The sequence below is a fragment of the Typha latifolia genome, chromosome 2, assembly GCF_019914945.1.
Source record: "Typha latifolia isolate L0001 chromosome 2, TyphaL0001v2, whole genome shotgun sequence".
NCBI lineage: Eukaryota > Viridiplantae > Streptophyta > Magnoliopsida > Poales > Typhaceae > Typha > Typha latifolia.
In genome coordinates, this window is record NC_133087.1 from 4,333,059 (window position 1) to 4,349,197 (window position 16,139).

General features: G+C 35.2%; 2 protein-coding genes across 3 annotated transcripts; one reads left to right on the plus strand and one right to left on the minus strand.

Moving 5' to 3' along the window:
- Nucleotides 1–1,405: 1,405 nt before the first annotated feature.
- LOC140782894 (uncharacterized) lies at nt 1,406–5,860 on the minus strand. Its single transcript, XM_073129746.1, has 3 exons — nt 4,042–5,860; nt 2,307–2,762; nt 1,406–1,921 (listed from the first exon to the last, which is right to left on the minus strand). Exons 1-3 carry the CDS (start codon nt 5,077–5,079, stop codon nt 1,649–1,651), a joined length of 1,767 nt encoding a protein of 588 aa, XP_072985847.1. The 5' UTR covers nt 5,080–5,860; the 3' UTR covers nt 1,406–1,648.
- Nucleotides 5,861–12,285: 6,425 nt separating this feature from the next.
- On the plus strand, nt 12,286–15,311 carry LOC140782777 (wax ester synthase/diacylglycerol acyltransferase 4-like). Of its 2 annotated transcripts, XM_073129553.1 has the most exons (6): nt 12,286–12,389; nt 12,571–12,851; nt 13,389–13,943; nt 14,283–14,633; nt 14,804–14,941; nt 15,023–15,311. In XM_073129553.1, the coding sequence occupies exons 2-6, from the start codon at nt 12,621–12,623 to the stop codon at nt 15,164–15,166; spliced, it is 1,419 nt and encodes a 472-aa protein (XP_072985654.1). In that variant the 5' UTR covers nt 12,286–12,389; nt 12,571–12,620; the 3' UTR covers nt 15,167–15,311. The 2 variants fall into 2 exon arrangements, with proteins under 2 accessions (XP_072985654.1, XP_072985653.1); XM_073129552.1 differs by lacking the exon at nt 12,286–12,389 and having other exon boundaries at nt 12,512–12,851.
- Nucleotides 15,312–16,139: the final 828 nt, after the last annotated feature.

The window sequence follows — 16,139 nt, forward strand, 5'->3', positions numbered from 1 at the left end:
ACCTCTGTGTACAGTACTTGCTATTGTTTTTTTCTTTTTTATCATTCATGAGTCCAAAGATCATATATTGGTGAGAGAAAGTGTCAACTTTTTTTTAACTATAGAGGTGCTTAGATTTCACTAAACTTTAGCTAATATAATAAGCTACCTAGTAGCTTCAAGTAATGTGCGTCGCCAAATAATTGCTCTGAATTAAACGCCGTCAAGATTTGTTCTAAGTTGTTGCGATGTCGAGTTGCTTCTCAAAGCTAATTATATCATTGAGTCATCAACTAAGTTGAGCTGTTGAGCTAAACCAACAACCTAGTAGCTTTAAGTAATGTGCGTCACCGAATAATTATTCTAAATTAAACACTGTTGAGACTTGCTCCAAATTATTACGCCGTTGAACTATTTTTCAAAGCTAACCACATTGCTGAACCATCAATTGAGTCAAGCTATTGAGCCAAATAATTAAGCCATCAAATCAACCAAATAATATTTCTCCGTATTAATTGTTTGGGGTTAGAGTCAGATCACATTATCTTCCTAGGTTATCAGGAATGATACCTAACACACATGGCTTGTCTAGAATTGGTTAGTACTTGCAAGTGTCTTAACTCTTGTTTGGGAGTCATTGTCTTAGATTATTTTCTTGTGGTTTGCTGTAATGAAATACTACATGGGCTCATTTTTTTTTTTTATACAAAAGTGCCAGTACTCGTATCTCCATAAGTAAGAGGCTTCATTTATGCAACAACAATATGGAATCCTTTCATCTCACTACAATGATTTAGAACCTCATCTTCTGAATAGCATCAAATATTTACTGAGAGGTTGAGTTCGACTGCCCTGGAAAATGACTAAAGAAAAAGGAAGCTGAAAGCTAATAATAAAAAGCATTAGATAATACCTTTTTATGCTGTCTTACATGATGGATATGGTAAAACCTTTACAGCAACCATAGAGAAGAAAAAAAATTCTTCGCAAGAGTACCAATAAAGATTTGTCAAAATATGTTCCTATGCAGAGGAAAATCCTCCAAGTTCAAATAGGAGAGGCAGAGAAGTGTTAGTGTGATTGCTTGAATCAGAGTATTGGACTCTACTTACCACAGAAGAGTATCAAAATCCCCTACTCTGTTCATGAAATAAGTAACAGAGTAGATACTAGCTGTTAAACACTAAGTAGTATCTATTTTAAGTAAAGAACATATATATATATATATATATATATGTATCAAATGTGAACTTTAATCCAATATATGATACCACTTATGAAGGTATTACATGGTTTGGAGTTTCGGATAAATGTTTGACAAAAACATGAAACAAGATTAGAATGTCCTGCAGTGCAATCGCCCAGGCAAAAGTAAAGAAATAAATGTTTTGATTCAGAATATGAAGGAAATTAATCAGCAAGAATGTAATAGAATGGCTATTACCTCCATTTCCCTTAACTATGTGACAATCCTATTGATCTTTTTCTTTATTAAATATTCAACAAGAGTTTACTCATGGCTGAATGTATAGGCAACCAAACTTGGACACGGAAGTTTTTCTTTTAAAAAAAAAATCAATACGTGTCCATTTACCTTTCTGAGAGCTAGGCTATGGAATAAACATCATAATCACACATAAAACTAAACTAAAAAGAAAGGAAACTTTTACTACAACAATTTAGGCAATGGCTGTCCAGAGCCATCTGCATGCGAAGGTTTGAGCTTCTGGATCCAATGAAGAAGCCGATTCTTATGATCCTGAGAGGTTAAGTTTTTGACCAGATCAAGAGAGCCACCTTGAGCAAGAGCAGACTCAAATTGTTCTAAGACCTTCACAATCTGCCAGAACTCAGGCCTCTTCTCAGGATGCAATGACCAACATTGCTCAATCAAGGCTCTTAAAGGTGCTGGGCATTCACGAGGAACCACTGGTCTCATGTTCTGAAAATCCGTCACCTTTGCATTAGATAATATTAACATAATTTACAGCCAACTGCTGAGTTAAAGTAAAAGCTAAAATTATCACATTCGGGTGAATTATTTTCTGATTAGCAGCCAATAAACAGATCAAGCATAGAAAAATAAATTGCGGAAGCTAAAAGCTCTATGGACCAAGGAGGTTTATGCAAGAGAAAACATTAAAAAAAAATATTATGACTAAATGGAGTAGCTTTTCGACATCTTGTCTCAAAGGGCTTTAAACATGTGAATGTAAGGTAGTGGAATTGATGCATAAACAAACTGATAATACTCATAAATGCATAAACATACAAGGCAAAAAGATATATGCTATGGAAATCAAAGGAATAAATACTCCTAAACATACCTTATCAACCACAGCAAAAGCAGCCTGGACAGGAGTCATTTCCTCATAAGGTATTCTTCCAGTTACCATCTCCCATAACAGCAGTCCAAAACTGTACACATCTACTTTGTGGCCATAAGGCTTGTATTTGATCATCTCAGGTGCCATCCACCGGTAAGTTCCTGGGTCCTCTGCTAATACATCACAAAAGGCCTCCTCACAGGCTATTCCAAAATCAGCAATTTTCACACAAAAGTTTTCATCAAAGAGAATATTCTCGGGTTTCAAGTCACGGTGAATAACTCCTTGTGAGTGAATGTATTCCATTCCACGAGCGATATCCAGAGCAATTGAAATAAGTTTCTTTAAAGGGACGGATTGATGGTCAAGTTTGTGCAAGAAGGCCCTTAAGGAACCACCAGAAAGGTACTCTGTTATGATGCAAAAGACTGGAGGTTTTTTGCAGGCTGCTGCTAGCTGCATTAATGATAGACACTCATGAGAGGAGAAATTGATATAGGCATGCATCACCATCATGAGCATTCAAGAAGAAACACATCTAGGCTGAATGCACATTATTCTAGGAGACACTACGTTGGTTAATTATCCTTGACATACTATAGCTTATGTACAGAGGTAAAAGCCTAATGCCCTAATCATACATGATCATAAATATGCAAAACAAAACAACTTTCTCTCATTCAGATTGTTTCCATTCCACATCCAAGTGGCGTCAAGGTTGCCAATCTTATTGGTACAATTTTTATGAAATAAATTCAATAATACCATAAAAGATGACAGGAAAAAAGCATCCCTAATCCCACTCCTCAGCTTTAAGATCTCGAAGTTTTTCATTAACAAAAATATTTGCCATTGCACCATGATAAGACAATGTTTCATATATCAGAGCCTTCATTGAGTGCCAACAGTGTAGTTTTTAAAGAAATCTCAAATTTTTCTCAACCAAATTGCTTTAAAGAATTGTGGAGGCTTCAAGCTTTCAATACAGAGATGAACATAATCACCAAACAGCCCTGAACTTAGTAGGTAGGGGAAAAAAAAGAATATAAATATATTGTGCAAGTTATGAGGGAAACAAATACATTCAACAACAGAGAACTCAAAAAATCTAATTAAACCAGATATGCTGCAAAAACTGTTCACTCAAATGAGTAAGCACCCAAATCAAGTAAATTGTTGAGTTAAAGAACCTGTAGATTTAATCCTCTAATCTTCCAATCAGGAACAACACATTTCAATTCCATTAACCAACTCAAGTAACTACTATTCAATGCTCGACCATATATATTTGAAGTAACTCACTATTTTCCTGACAATTTATCTCCAAACTGTAAGTCCTCTAATGGTCTAATTTCTAGTAAACATCCTAAACCAAGAGCATTTATTGGAACCAGTCCCAAATATAAAGTACTAGCAGAACCTTTTCTGGACAATTTTATCCTCAACATAAAATTCAAAAGTAGATGCAGATGCTCAGAGAAGCATAATACAAAAAAAAAAAAAAAAGCAAATTAAAGCATCCAGTATTCTCCAATTATAATCAAAAGAATGAGGAAAAAGCAATAGTTGGACATCATCATAAAGCCACAACCCATTCTCCAACAACTAATAGCAGCATCAATTTTTCATCAACTGTTACCAGATCAACCAGCACACAGCAATCAACATTCATGCAAGACGAATGAGATTAATGATGGCAGTTGTGGCCACCTACAAAAGATAAAACGGCGCATACCTTTATCACATTGCGGTGATAGAGATGAGACAGAAAAGCAACTTCTCTGTTGAATTGCTTCTCCAGCCGCGTAGCCATTACTCCATTTTCGTCATCATCAGGTTGCCTGATAAGTTTAACTGCAACAGGCTGTTCCTTATAGATACCATGATATAACCGGCTATGAGCTCCTGAGGCAAACCGAATTCCCAAATACAACTTTGACAGATCAACAGTCCAATCATCACTTGGCTCCACTGCAGTGACCCTCCCTACACCATGATCAAAATATTTCGCCCATGAATTGTCCTTCGATCCCTTCTCTCCATCCTTCATCAAAGAGAAGTGCAGTAGAGGACTAGTATTAGGAGAAGATAAGGAATTCAAAATATGATGATCATGGGCTTCTTTAGAGAACAGTTTGCCAAAAACACTCTTATCCGATCCTCTCCTACGAGGAGGAGGAGTTGCGAATCTTTTCCCACTAGCCCTGGCTTCCTTAAAGACATCTGAAAGAACGGTAGTGGGAATCGGAGAGGGAGACCTTTCCTTGGGCTTAGAATTCGCCTCGCGAGAACCAGTATTTAATTGCATCTTCACTGAAGACCGAGAAACCATTCTAGCATTCGGCCTCTTTTGCTTCAACTTAGGATCTTGACCAGGGCGGGGCGACGAGCTGGAAGTCTCCAAATTCGAAGTCGCTGGTTTTAAATTTGAGCCCTGATCAGGATAGAAAGAAAAGCTAGGAAATTCAAAACTCAACTTCTTCTGGTTTGCAGCATGATTGCTATCATGTTCGAGTAAGGAGGGAATTGACGGCAGACTATTAGAATGCTTAACCGAACCCTTCAGCTTCGATGTTGTATCTCTATATCGATCAACGGGCATTGAGATTGATGACAATTTAGGGGCCTCTGCACTCTTCTTTGGCTTCAATTCTGCAACACGGTCAGATTGGAGAGGGATTGAGATTGCCTGCAACCGAGACGAATCTAACCGGTGGTAAACTGTCTGCGAGAACTTTGCCCTTCTCAACCAAGAGCTGTTGTTCTCCTCCATGACTGCCAAATTTGATGCCAAGAATATCAAAATTTTGCACCATAAAGTTCCATGCTAGAAGTGACAATCGAACCAGAACCCAGATCCCAGAACCCCTTCAAATCCGCTAAGGAAGCAGCACTTAAGCAACGCCTTGATGCGATTCCGTGTTCCATATACATCAAACTACTCTAATGGCGTCCACCAGTGGAATACATATCAAACCAAATAGAGAAGACGAAGAAGAGTTCCCCACCTCAGATAGGGCTTTCAAAGATCCTATAATTAAAAAGGCAACCAATCATCCAACAACCAAATTCTTTTAGGAAAATAAATACTGGAGGTCCCATCCGGTGCACGGCTCAGAGCCCATCATTATTACCACCTTATCGACGTAGAAATCACACCAAAAATCGCTCCTTTTCCCCCGTAGAATCATCAAAGCTCAATGCAAAACGGCGTAAAAGGAGCACCTTCCATCTATCCGAGTACGAAATCCAGTTCATTGAAGAGCACCCACATCTTACAATCCGGTGAAAACGACGGAAAGAAAGAATTTTTCTTTGAGGCGAGGGTTAAAGAAAGAGAACAAAGGAGGCCCTTCTTGGTGAAATACGCGTATAGGGAACGAGATAATATCACCTTCGGGTGAGCAAAAGGAACTCCTCCTCCTCCTCCTCCTTCCAATAACCACGAAGGTAAGGAGACGATCGATGACTATTTCCTCTCTCTCTCTCTCTCTCTCTCTCTCTCTCTCTCTCTCTCTCTCTCTCTCTCCCGTTCTCTTCCGTACTCCTCTCTCTCTCTCCCCGCGTATCCGAATCCGTATCTAATACGTTTTTTTGAGAGTTTCCTCCTTCCGAGTAATGCAAGCTGCAGCCCAAAATGTCCCCAAAATTACTAGTACAGGAAATCTCAGTCAGATCATATTTCCAATTTTGCCCTTACACGTACAGGAAATCCTAACGAAGGTGAATTTTTTTCAAATTATTTTTAGTTAATATATTAAAGCCTTTTCCGGATTCGCACTCAAGCTTAACAATTTTATACTTAATTATTACGATATGATGATAACAATATACTTATATTGAGAGAATATCCAACGGAAGATACGGTTTTATCTATTTATTCATAGGATCAATTCAAAGAGGGAGAATGACCCAACCTCTATACCTCATCACCACACCACTGGGGTACATCCTAAGGTACCCAAGAATTATTCTTCTACTAAGAACGACCGGATCGTCTGCATGTCGTAATACCAGGCAGACCATGGATGGCTGGAAGATAGAGAGATGTATAAAATTCCTACAACCCATAGTGCAGGGGAGCGCTGTTTTTCGTTTAAAAGCATTAATGGCGGTGGAGTGGGGCCCGGAGGGGAATGGTTAAAAGTCAAAAGAGGGGACGTGCGGAAGAGGAATGGAGACTATCGCGATCACAGATGCAGCCGGGCTCCACCGTTCTATTTTATTTTCCTTTTAAATAAAACCCTTATATTTCTTTTTTACGCCTCCTCTATTTTTTTTATTTTTTTTATTATTTAAGAGCAAGTAGGCTAAATATATGACGAATAAATAGAAAAATTTTCTTAGATATAGAGGCACCAAGTTGCTACTAAATTTTAATCAATATACTAAATTGTCTAGTCTAGACTTGAAAGTCATATGTATCACCGAGCTATTACTCCAAATTTAATACCATGTTGCCCGGCCACACTAATTATTTGTGATTAGATTCAATCCTACGGTCTTTACTCGTACTTTCTTTCAACCCATTAGCTCCCTTTTATTTCATAAATAACTTGTTTTCTTAATCTAGGATATACTAATTCTAAAATAGCAGCTAAACATTGTAATAGCTCTATAAGAATATAAATAAAATTCATTAAAATTACATATCAATTTATCATTGGTATCTATACAATCAATCTAACTTATATCAAATCAAATAATATTAATCATAATTTCATAAGTAATAAAATATATTTTGTCCATCTTTTACTTTATTTTATATCACATCAAAATTAATTAATACACTCTTATTTTAGAATACTAATAAAAATAAGAATAATTATTTCTAAAATAAATTTTTCATTTTAAAAATAACATATAAAAATTACTATTCATATTTCAATCTTATTTCACATATGAACGAGGCCTTAGAGCCTATGACCACAAAAAAAGTGAAAAAAAGTGAATTAAGAATTGTTATACTTATTATTATTTGGTTGAAAAAAAATTGAGTTAGAAAATGACTTGCTATATTAATTTTTTTAATGGATGTTTGTTTACTCAAAAGTATGGAAAGAAATAATCACTTTTTTTCTACTGAATTTTAATCTCTCTCCATTTAGCAGTTTGCTTAGGATTTTTTTCCTATTCTGAACATAGATTAAAAATATTAATTAAATTATTTTACACATAAGCCTAATTATAGATTTACTCTTCATTGAATAAAGTTATTTTTCTTTAAAATTCTCCTCTCCACTATCACTCATTCCTCATTGGATAATTAAAGTTTCAGTTCAAATTTATTACCTTAACTCCCGTGTGGCGTACCACTCACTTATTTTATTACATACTTATAAATATGCATTATATATCTATAAAATTAAAAATACTTTAATTTAAATTTATATATTAAATCAAAGGTATTTGAATTTATTTTCACTTCTTATTTTATTTTATCTCAACCATATGCGAAGTTAAATATAATTAGTACATCACTATTCCATATTACAAGAAAATATTATAATATCCTATTTTCATTTATATTCATCTATTTATATTTTTTAATACTTTGCCTCCCTCTAACTATTTAATATGTCTCCCCGTTCCATAGTGTTAACACAAAATGTTAAATAACTATCTTATTCTTGTCTCTTTCCTTTATCTAAAATAAAACTTAATTGGGACATTATTAATTAAATCGTAAGCAAAATATATAAATTCAGAATGTTATTAATAGATTTAATAAATATAACTCTGGATTGAAATATTAAACATATTCTTATTCTTAATGTCATCTTGTGTAATGTCAAAATCAAAACCATTTGATTAAAGTATATTATACTTGTTGTTGTGTCCTTTCGTAAGAAAGTCAAATTAATACGTGATGTTTTGCTTTCTTTGAATTCATCAATAATCCAACGACTATTCAACACAATGTAGATAATTTTGACTACCATACGCACGCTTCGTCCATGCTGACAGGTGAATTTAGGAAGTCAAGAAACGAGGGTTGAAAACGGGTCGAATTATTTGACTCATTCGGTTCCAAATACCAGTTCCTATAGATCTATAGTGTTCTAATAAAAATTTGTATATCTATATAGTTTATTGTATTTATAAAATAGTGAATTTCTTAAATTTTATGTGAATCTCTAATCTATTTATTGCATATGTATGCACTCGTGGCTAATTACATTGTAGATTTCATTAATATTTTATTTAATTATATATATATATAATTTATCTGGTATTTTATTTGTATCGTAAGGGAAATATGGATAAGATATGATTTTACCACTATATGATCTTGTATCTAGTCTGGCCTGATTTCATCTCTACAATAAATTATCAAGAGTTCATGATATTTACTACTAGTTCACTTGTAGAATAAAATAAGCTTATTCTAGAATAATTCTCATTATTGTAACTAAACAACATCTTACCTTATTCTAGTATAGTAATTTATAATTATCTATCATCTTATTCCATACAATTTTTAGAAAATAGTATAATAATAACTCATAATTATTATTTTGCCCTTAGATTAAACAATATTTAATTACAAATTACATTAGCTACAGTTTATTTTTTTCCTCTCTCATCTATCTCTTCTTTTAAATTTTAGATATCTCACCTACAGTTGAGATTTTTTTTAACTAGTAAATTTTATAAAAATAAAAATAAAAAATATTAATCTCGCACACTTTTTCTGCAGCGCGGACTTATAGTCATGCATTATACCGCAGTGCGGGCTTATAACCCTGCATTACCTCGTAGTTCCTTTTTATATCCTCTAATACACTATTATTTTAGTGCATTGTTATTTTATATAAATAGTGCAAAGTTATTTTTGTAGTGCAGACTTATAACTCTACATTAGCCTACAGTGCATGGTTATTTATTCATAATACAATATAGAGTATTTTAAGTCCGCAGTTTTAATAAAAAATAATATTATTTTAGAAAAATGTTATTTACTACTATTTTAACATATAGTCAATGGTATTTTTATCATTGGGTTTAAAACATCACCACTTCCCAATACACTTACCTTATTTTAATACCAACTTTATATCACATTAAATATAATTATTACACCTTATACTAGTATTGAACTAAATATTACAATAGCTTATACTAGTATTAGCCATTTTCTTCTGATATTAAAAATTAGAATACTTATGCTTATTCCATCCTTATTCTACAAGTAAGCGGAGACTATGATTAGCCCTAATATGTTATTTTATGAAAAATTGTGTTCCTTCTTCTTTTCGATTATACTAAGGTGGTTGGATGAAAGATCGTTCTTAGGCCACCGGAGGTCACAATGATGTCGTCTGACATCAAGCCATTTTATACCTGTGTATTTACTGGAGCTAGATGATTTGCTGATTTTCTACGACCATCACGTAATGTCATATTTATTTGTTCTACAAATTTTTTTTTTAGTTGTGGGGGCTTGCTCAAATAATCATCGCTCTAGCTCTCTAGTGTGTTGTTGGGCATCCTGCCTGCTTAGCTTTCAAGTCGTTAGGGTTGTCTATTGTTCGACGTTATATTTCAGTTCTTCTTGAGCTGTTAGGTTTGATTAGCATTTTGTTGTTATGATATATGTAAGGGCTTCTCTCATTATTTCTCCTCTATCAAACTTTGTAACTCTTTGATTATATAAATGATATCTCGCCTAAGGGTTTTCCCTAGAAAATGATATATATATATATATATATATATATATAAAACAATAATATATAGTTGGGATTCTTTGCAAACAAACCCAACTAATTAGGAATAATAAAGGATGGAGATCAGCAATATAAGTAAATTATCATAAACAAATATAAATCAAGGAAGTACTACTAATGTCCTATTGTAATTAAACAGGAGTTTTTGAATTTTAGTATAAAAAAACTAAAAAATAAATTTTATTTTGGTCTACAGCTCATTAAACAGCCCCAACATAGGGTAGTCGTACCATTCAATAAATTCCCAATTCATAGGGTAAGTATTACGTAATATAAACATATAACACATCCTATCAAAGACTCAAAACCCAATAATAGAATCTAAAGTCAATGGAATAGGTGATGGTATGAGTTAATTATATTGACATTTAATGTGAATGGGACTCCTTATCAGGACGCGTGATGGAGGCTGAAAGCATTTATTTACTTTCTAAACTAAGTATTGTACATAATAATATACTTTGGCATGGTCCCTTCTCATGCAAGCATGCTAAAAACAAAGGATGACTCATGTGACAATATTAATTAAACAATATGCCACCATTGATAATTGAAGTGTATAGGTGGCAAATAGGAAAGTTGGATACGTTTACTTATAAATTACGGTAGACCCAGTTATCTTAAGTCCTAATCAGTTTTCTTAATTCGTAACCTCATGACAGAGATTATAAATTTAATTTTTCTCGTGAATGTTAGAATTAATATTTGTTAGACTTTTTATGTGGAAATTATATGTCTACTTTGGATACACTCAGCTACGATTTTTAAGCAGATATATGTATGTATATATATATATCAATAAAAAGGGACTAATCTATATCTAATTTATAATTAATTTATGAGCTAATAATAAACTACTAATCACATCATATCGTTTATACTAAATTATATTACTCTGAAAATTTAAACTGAATTATTATCACTGTTACTGTTAAAAAAATGATAATAATTTAGAAGGTCTAAGTAGAATTATTTCATATTTTTATTATATTATATCAAAAATCTATATTTATTTTGAAATGAAAATTTTGGCTATGAGTTTTCTCATTAGGAAATAAAAAAAGTTTAAGAGGGTATATAATAAACAGTGATAATTTAATATTAAAATAAAAAAGGAAATATTTAAGAGTAGATATCAAATCATAGGTGTGCTTGAAAGGCTCGATCATATCCGGCCCAAAATCTAATTTGGGCTTGACCAGACCCGAACCTGAATCTCTATTGGATCGACTCGGATTCGGTCTAAAGCTCGCCCCGCCTCGCCTCCGGTCCATAAATGCTAAATGCAAAATTATTTTTTGCCCAATTGGAACAAAATCGCTTTTTTTCCCCTCGGATTAAAGAAATTTATAGAGAAGTTTGATCCAAATGTCTAATTTATTGCAGCTTAGCTCAAAATATTTTCTCCTCATCTAGTAACTGAAATTATATAATATTATACAAAATTAATTGAGAGCACCAATTATTAATTTACGATCCAAAATACTGATCACCCTTTTACTTTTTTAAGAATAAATTGAGTTTCTTCTCTCTCCACATGATGTATTATTTTTGAAGTAATACAAAATAAAATCGCCCTTAAATTTTGGAACTTGGTAGACAAGTAACCCATTGTAAAATAATAATTTTATCTTAGAAGCAAGGACTCTCGTTTCAGTAAATATTTTTTTAGTTGGTATAAATAATTATGCTTCAAATATAAGGCTTGCTCCGTAGTCCGTCTTCAAACAAAGGCCATGCAATGCATCACATTCATTTAAGAGTAAGAAAATTTGAATCGAATTCATTCTCGAAGTGTACGTCCAAATCAAACGCAGGCTCTCCACATGGGGGAGACTGGGAGCAATCAATCTCTTTCTTCCTGTCTCACGGACAAAGAGAGAAGAAGAGAAACGAAGACGACGATTCCTTCGTTGAAGGACAAACACAAAAGATGCAAGCCAGTGTCTTTGCAGCTGGCCCTCGAATAGTTGCAGAAACTATAGCACGAATTAAGGAACGGCCATTGTAGCATATATGAAGGTAGCAGCTGGATGTGAGGTGGGAGCCTCCTCACGCACAGTGGCTGCATTAGGTTTAGCTAGCCTGCTAGCAAAGAGACACCTATCTGTATATTATGAAGCATGGCCCAGTTATACGTACTTGCCTGCAGGCCGTGCTCCTTTTGTTTCATTTTTAAAAAAGAAAGAAAAGAAAAGAAATGAAACAAATTACAAATAATACCTTCGCTCTGCTGCATTAAAACTCACAACAGTCCACCATTTCCATCAGCACTGAAGAAAAAGTAGGACGATCATAAAGGAATGCCAACCCAACTCCGTGCATGTCTATAACTATTTTGAGCAATGCGTATTGCGTAAGCTGGCCCAGCTGCCCATCCTATTTAATCTCATCCATCTACCAAATTAATTTCTTATCTCTCTGTATATATTATTGCATAGAATGATCTCATATATATTGTAGCTGCAGTACTATCCCTTTCATGCAGAACTGTTCTGCTCCAGCTAATTCTTTATATATATATATATGTAATATAGAAGGAAAGGACATATAGAAGAAGATAGTAGAGTCAGAAGGGAAGAGAGGAATGGAGAGAGGAATGGAGGAGACCAAGGAGATGAGAGTAATGGTGGAGAGAGAAGAGGAGAACACTTGGTTTGAGCCGGTGAGCCCAACCGGGCAATACTTCAACAGCTCGGCGCTGTCGGTGAGCGTCTTGGCCGTGTTCGAGTCTGAGATCGCCATCGACGACTCGCCGGCGACAGCGACGTTGGAGAAGCTCTTCTTGCCCGTCACCCCACGCTTCTCTTCCGTCATGGTACGTAATGCTTCTTTTATTTAATTATCTCCTTACTTTATCTCTTAGTGCTGATGATAGCTAGCCATGAGATAATAAATTAATATATTGCAATGCATTGTTTTGGTTCATAGTTATGATATTTTGAAGAATGTAGCGGTGATTATGCTATTTTGAATCTTTTAATAACAATTAATTACGTAAAGCCTCTACATATATATAATTGTGAATTGTGAAAGAGTATTGATTATAAAGATTCCCATATTAATTTCCAGCGATGTAGACAGAGCTCTTCAGATGTTTGAAACTTGAAACAACTAGTACGTCTCACTTTGTATTTGGATAGCCGAAACTTATTAGATGTCCTTCCCATTTATGACGGCAAGAATAAAATTTCACGAGAGCTACATGTGATGTGGTATTGGGGTGACATTAAACCGAAGAGGCATACATGCTCATGTGCTGTTGAAACTTTCTCATACAACCTACGGATATAGGATCCGAAGTAATTTAGGCCCTTAATTAATTCGTTGAAACCAACCTTGCTCGTTGATGCAGGTGAGAGACAAGAAGGGAGTCCAACAATGGAAGCGAGTCAAAGTCAACCTACCAGACCACATCCATGTCCCAGTCTTCCCTCCAGGCTTAGACTCCTACGACAACTACGTCCAAGATTACCTCTCCGATATAGCCATGAGGCAGCTCCCACAGCACCAACCCTTATGGGAGATTCACATCATCAAGTACCCTACGAAGAAATCCATGGGATCCATCGTGTTCAAGCTCCACCATGCCCTAGGAGATGGCTTCTCTCTCATGGCCGCACTCTTCGCTTGCCTTCAGAGAGCTGATGACCCTTCTCTGCCCCTCACCTTCCCTTCCTCCAAGGTGAAGGTGGGCAAGGGGAGGTCGTCGAGGGCGAGGAGAGTTGCGTCCATCTGTGCGAATACCATCAGGGACTTCGGGTGGGGCATCTGGAAGAGTAACCTGGCGGATGATGACGTGTCGCCGGTGCGGTCGGGCGTCGCCGGGCTCGAGTTCCGGCCTATAATCATCTCTGATGTTGAGTTCTCCCTTGATGATATAAGGAGGATCAAGTCCAAGCTCGGAGGGGTAAGCTCAACATTTCTAATCTTTTCGCTTTATTACTTTTTGATAATTAATTAATTAAGAGCCCATAGACTATATAGATTGGACATTAATGCGGATTATTATTGGACTTCCTATGTTTTGTTTTTGATGTCTCAAAACATATCTTGCAGTTGGCACACTTAACCGACCATTAGCGTTTAGATTAATGAAAATTTTCATTTGACATCTCTCCAATATTAGGGGGTAGTTAGGTTTAAACTTTACTCACAATGTTCTTTATTTTGGTGTTTTGATTAATGTCCTCATACACCATATATCAAAACTAATTAATATAGAGCTTGTTATCTTAATCATTTGCAGACCATAAATGACATCATTAGTGGAGTAATCTTTTATGGAACGCAACTTTATATTCAAGCAGCTGCAGGCCAAGGCACTGCCCAAGTCACTTCACTGGTCCTGCTAAACACTAGAGTGATCCGTGACTACCAGAGAGTCCAAGACATGACCAAATCCAATGCCAAGTCCCCATGGGGAAACCAATTTGGTTTCCTGCATGTCTCCATCCCCAAGTGCAAGGATGCTGAGAAGACCAACCCACTTGACTTTGTCATCAAAGCAAGGAAAATTATCAAGGCAAAGAGGAGCTCCCTATCTGTCTATCTCACTGGAAGACTACTTGAATTGATGAGACAAATCAAAGGTCCAGAGGTATGTTTATATCCTAAGCCATTAACTGAAATGTTCAGTATCACATGTGAGAGAAAAGATCACATATTAGAAATTGAGTGGAAGTGAGAAGAGCTTAGACATCTAGACTCTCAGGTCTTCGCCTGATAGCTTAAACTTTTGATCGAGAGTTGGATTCTTCTCTCTTACAGGCAACGGCTAAGTACATACATGCAACCCTAAAGAAGACAACCATGACAATCTCAAACCTAAATGGGCCCATGGAGAAAATGGCCATGGCCAACCATCCTGTGAAGAGTTTCCATTTCATGGTGGTAGGAGTACCTCAGGTAATATATATATATCTCAATTAATTTTATCCATTGGATTAGTGACCTAATTACTAATTGGATTCAATTTGACCCCTGTAGAGCCTCACCATAAGTGTGGTTAGCTACATGGGCAAGCTCAAGATCGCAGTGGGAGCAGAGAAAGGCTACATAAACTCCCAACTCTTCACTTCATACATGGAAAAGTCCTTTCAGAGGATCTATGAAGCAACTTTAGGGAAGTGAAATTGAAAGGGAAAGAATCAAAACATACTAATAATATTTTATTTTCAGTCATGTATTTTACGAATTATATCAAATTGATGAGGAGGGATATATTATCTGTATCCCTTGGAAAATTTTAATGTATATTAATTCTTGTAGTGATTAATATGGATCGAGCAATAGATCAAGCATGTGAAAACCTACTTGCACCATTTAATTCGGAGTCCCCGAATCAATTGGGCAAATTGGTTGGTCCTAACATAATCGATCGATATAGGCTCTCATTATTATGTATATATAGGCCAGACAATTGGGCTAATCCTCTGAAGAGGATGAACTCGATATTGATTTTATGGATTTTGGATGGGTGATAGATCTTAACAATGGTCCTGTTGAGCTGAATTGGACTCTGGCCCTCTAATCTTATAGAGAGAGAGAGAGAGAGAGAGAGAGAGAGAGAGAGAGAGAGAGAGAGAGAGGGGTTAGACAGCTGGGCTAATCTTTAAAGAGGATTAACTCGATATCGGTTTTATGGATTTTGGATGGGTGATAGATCTTAACAATGGTCCTGCTGAGCTGAATTGGGCTCTGGACCTCTAATCCTATATATATGCACATGGGCATGCAACTAATTGGACCATCAATATGTAGTGGATCATAACATATATATATATATATATATATATATATATATATATATATATATATATATATGGGATTTTTATAAATTATATTATATATTTTATTTATTTTGTGATTCACATTCTTCTTTGAGAATTTTGTAATCCAATCCCTCATTTTCTCTATAATTCTCATTTAACACCATAATGTTATTTTGATTAACTAATGTTGACAAAATTACTAAAATGCTTCTACCATTCTCTCTCATTTTTTATATTCATCAACTATTTTCCCCACTACCTCCTCCATTGTCACTAGGGCTGCCACCACTTTTTCTCATCTCCTGACTTCCCATTCTCCATCCTCCTCGTCC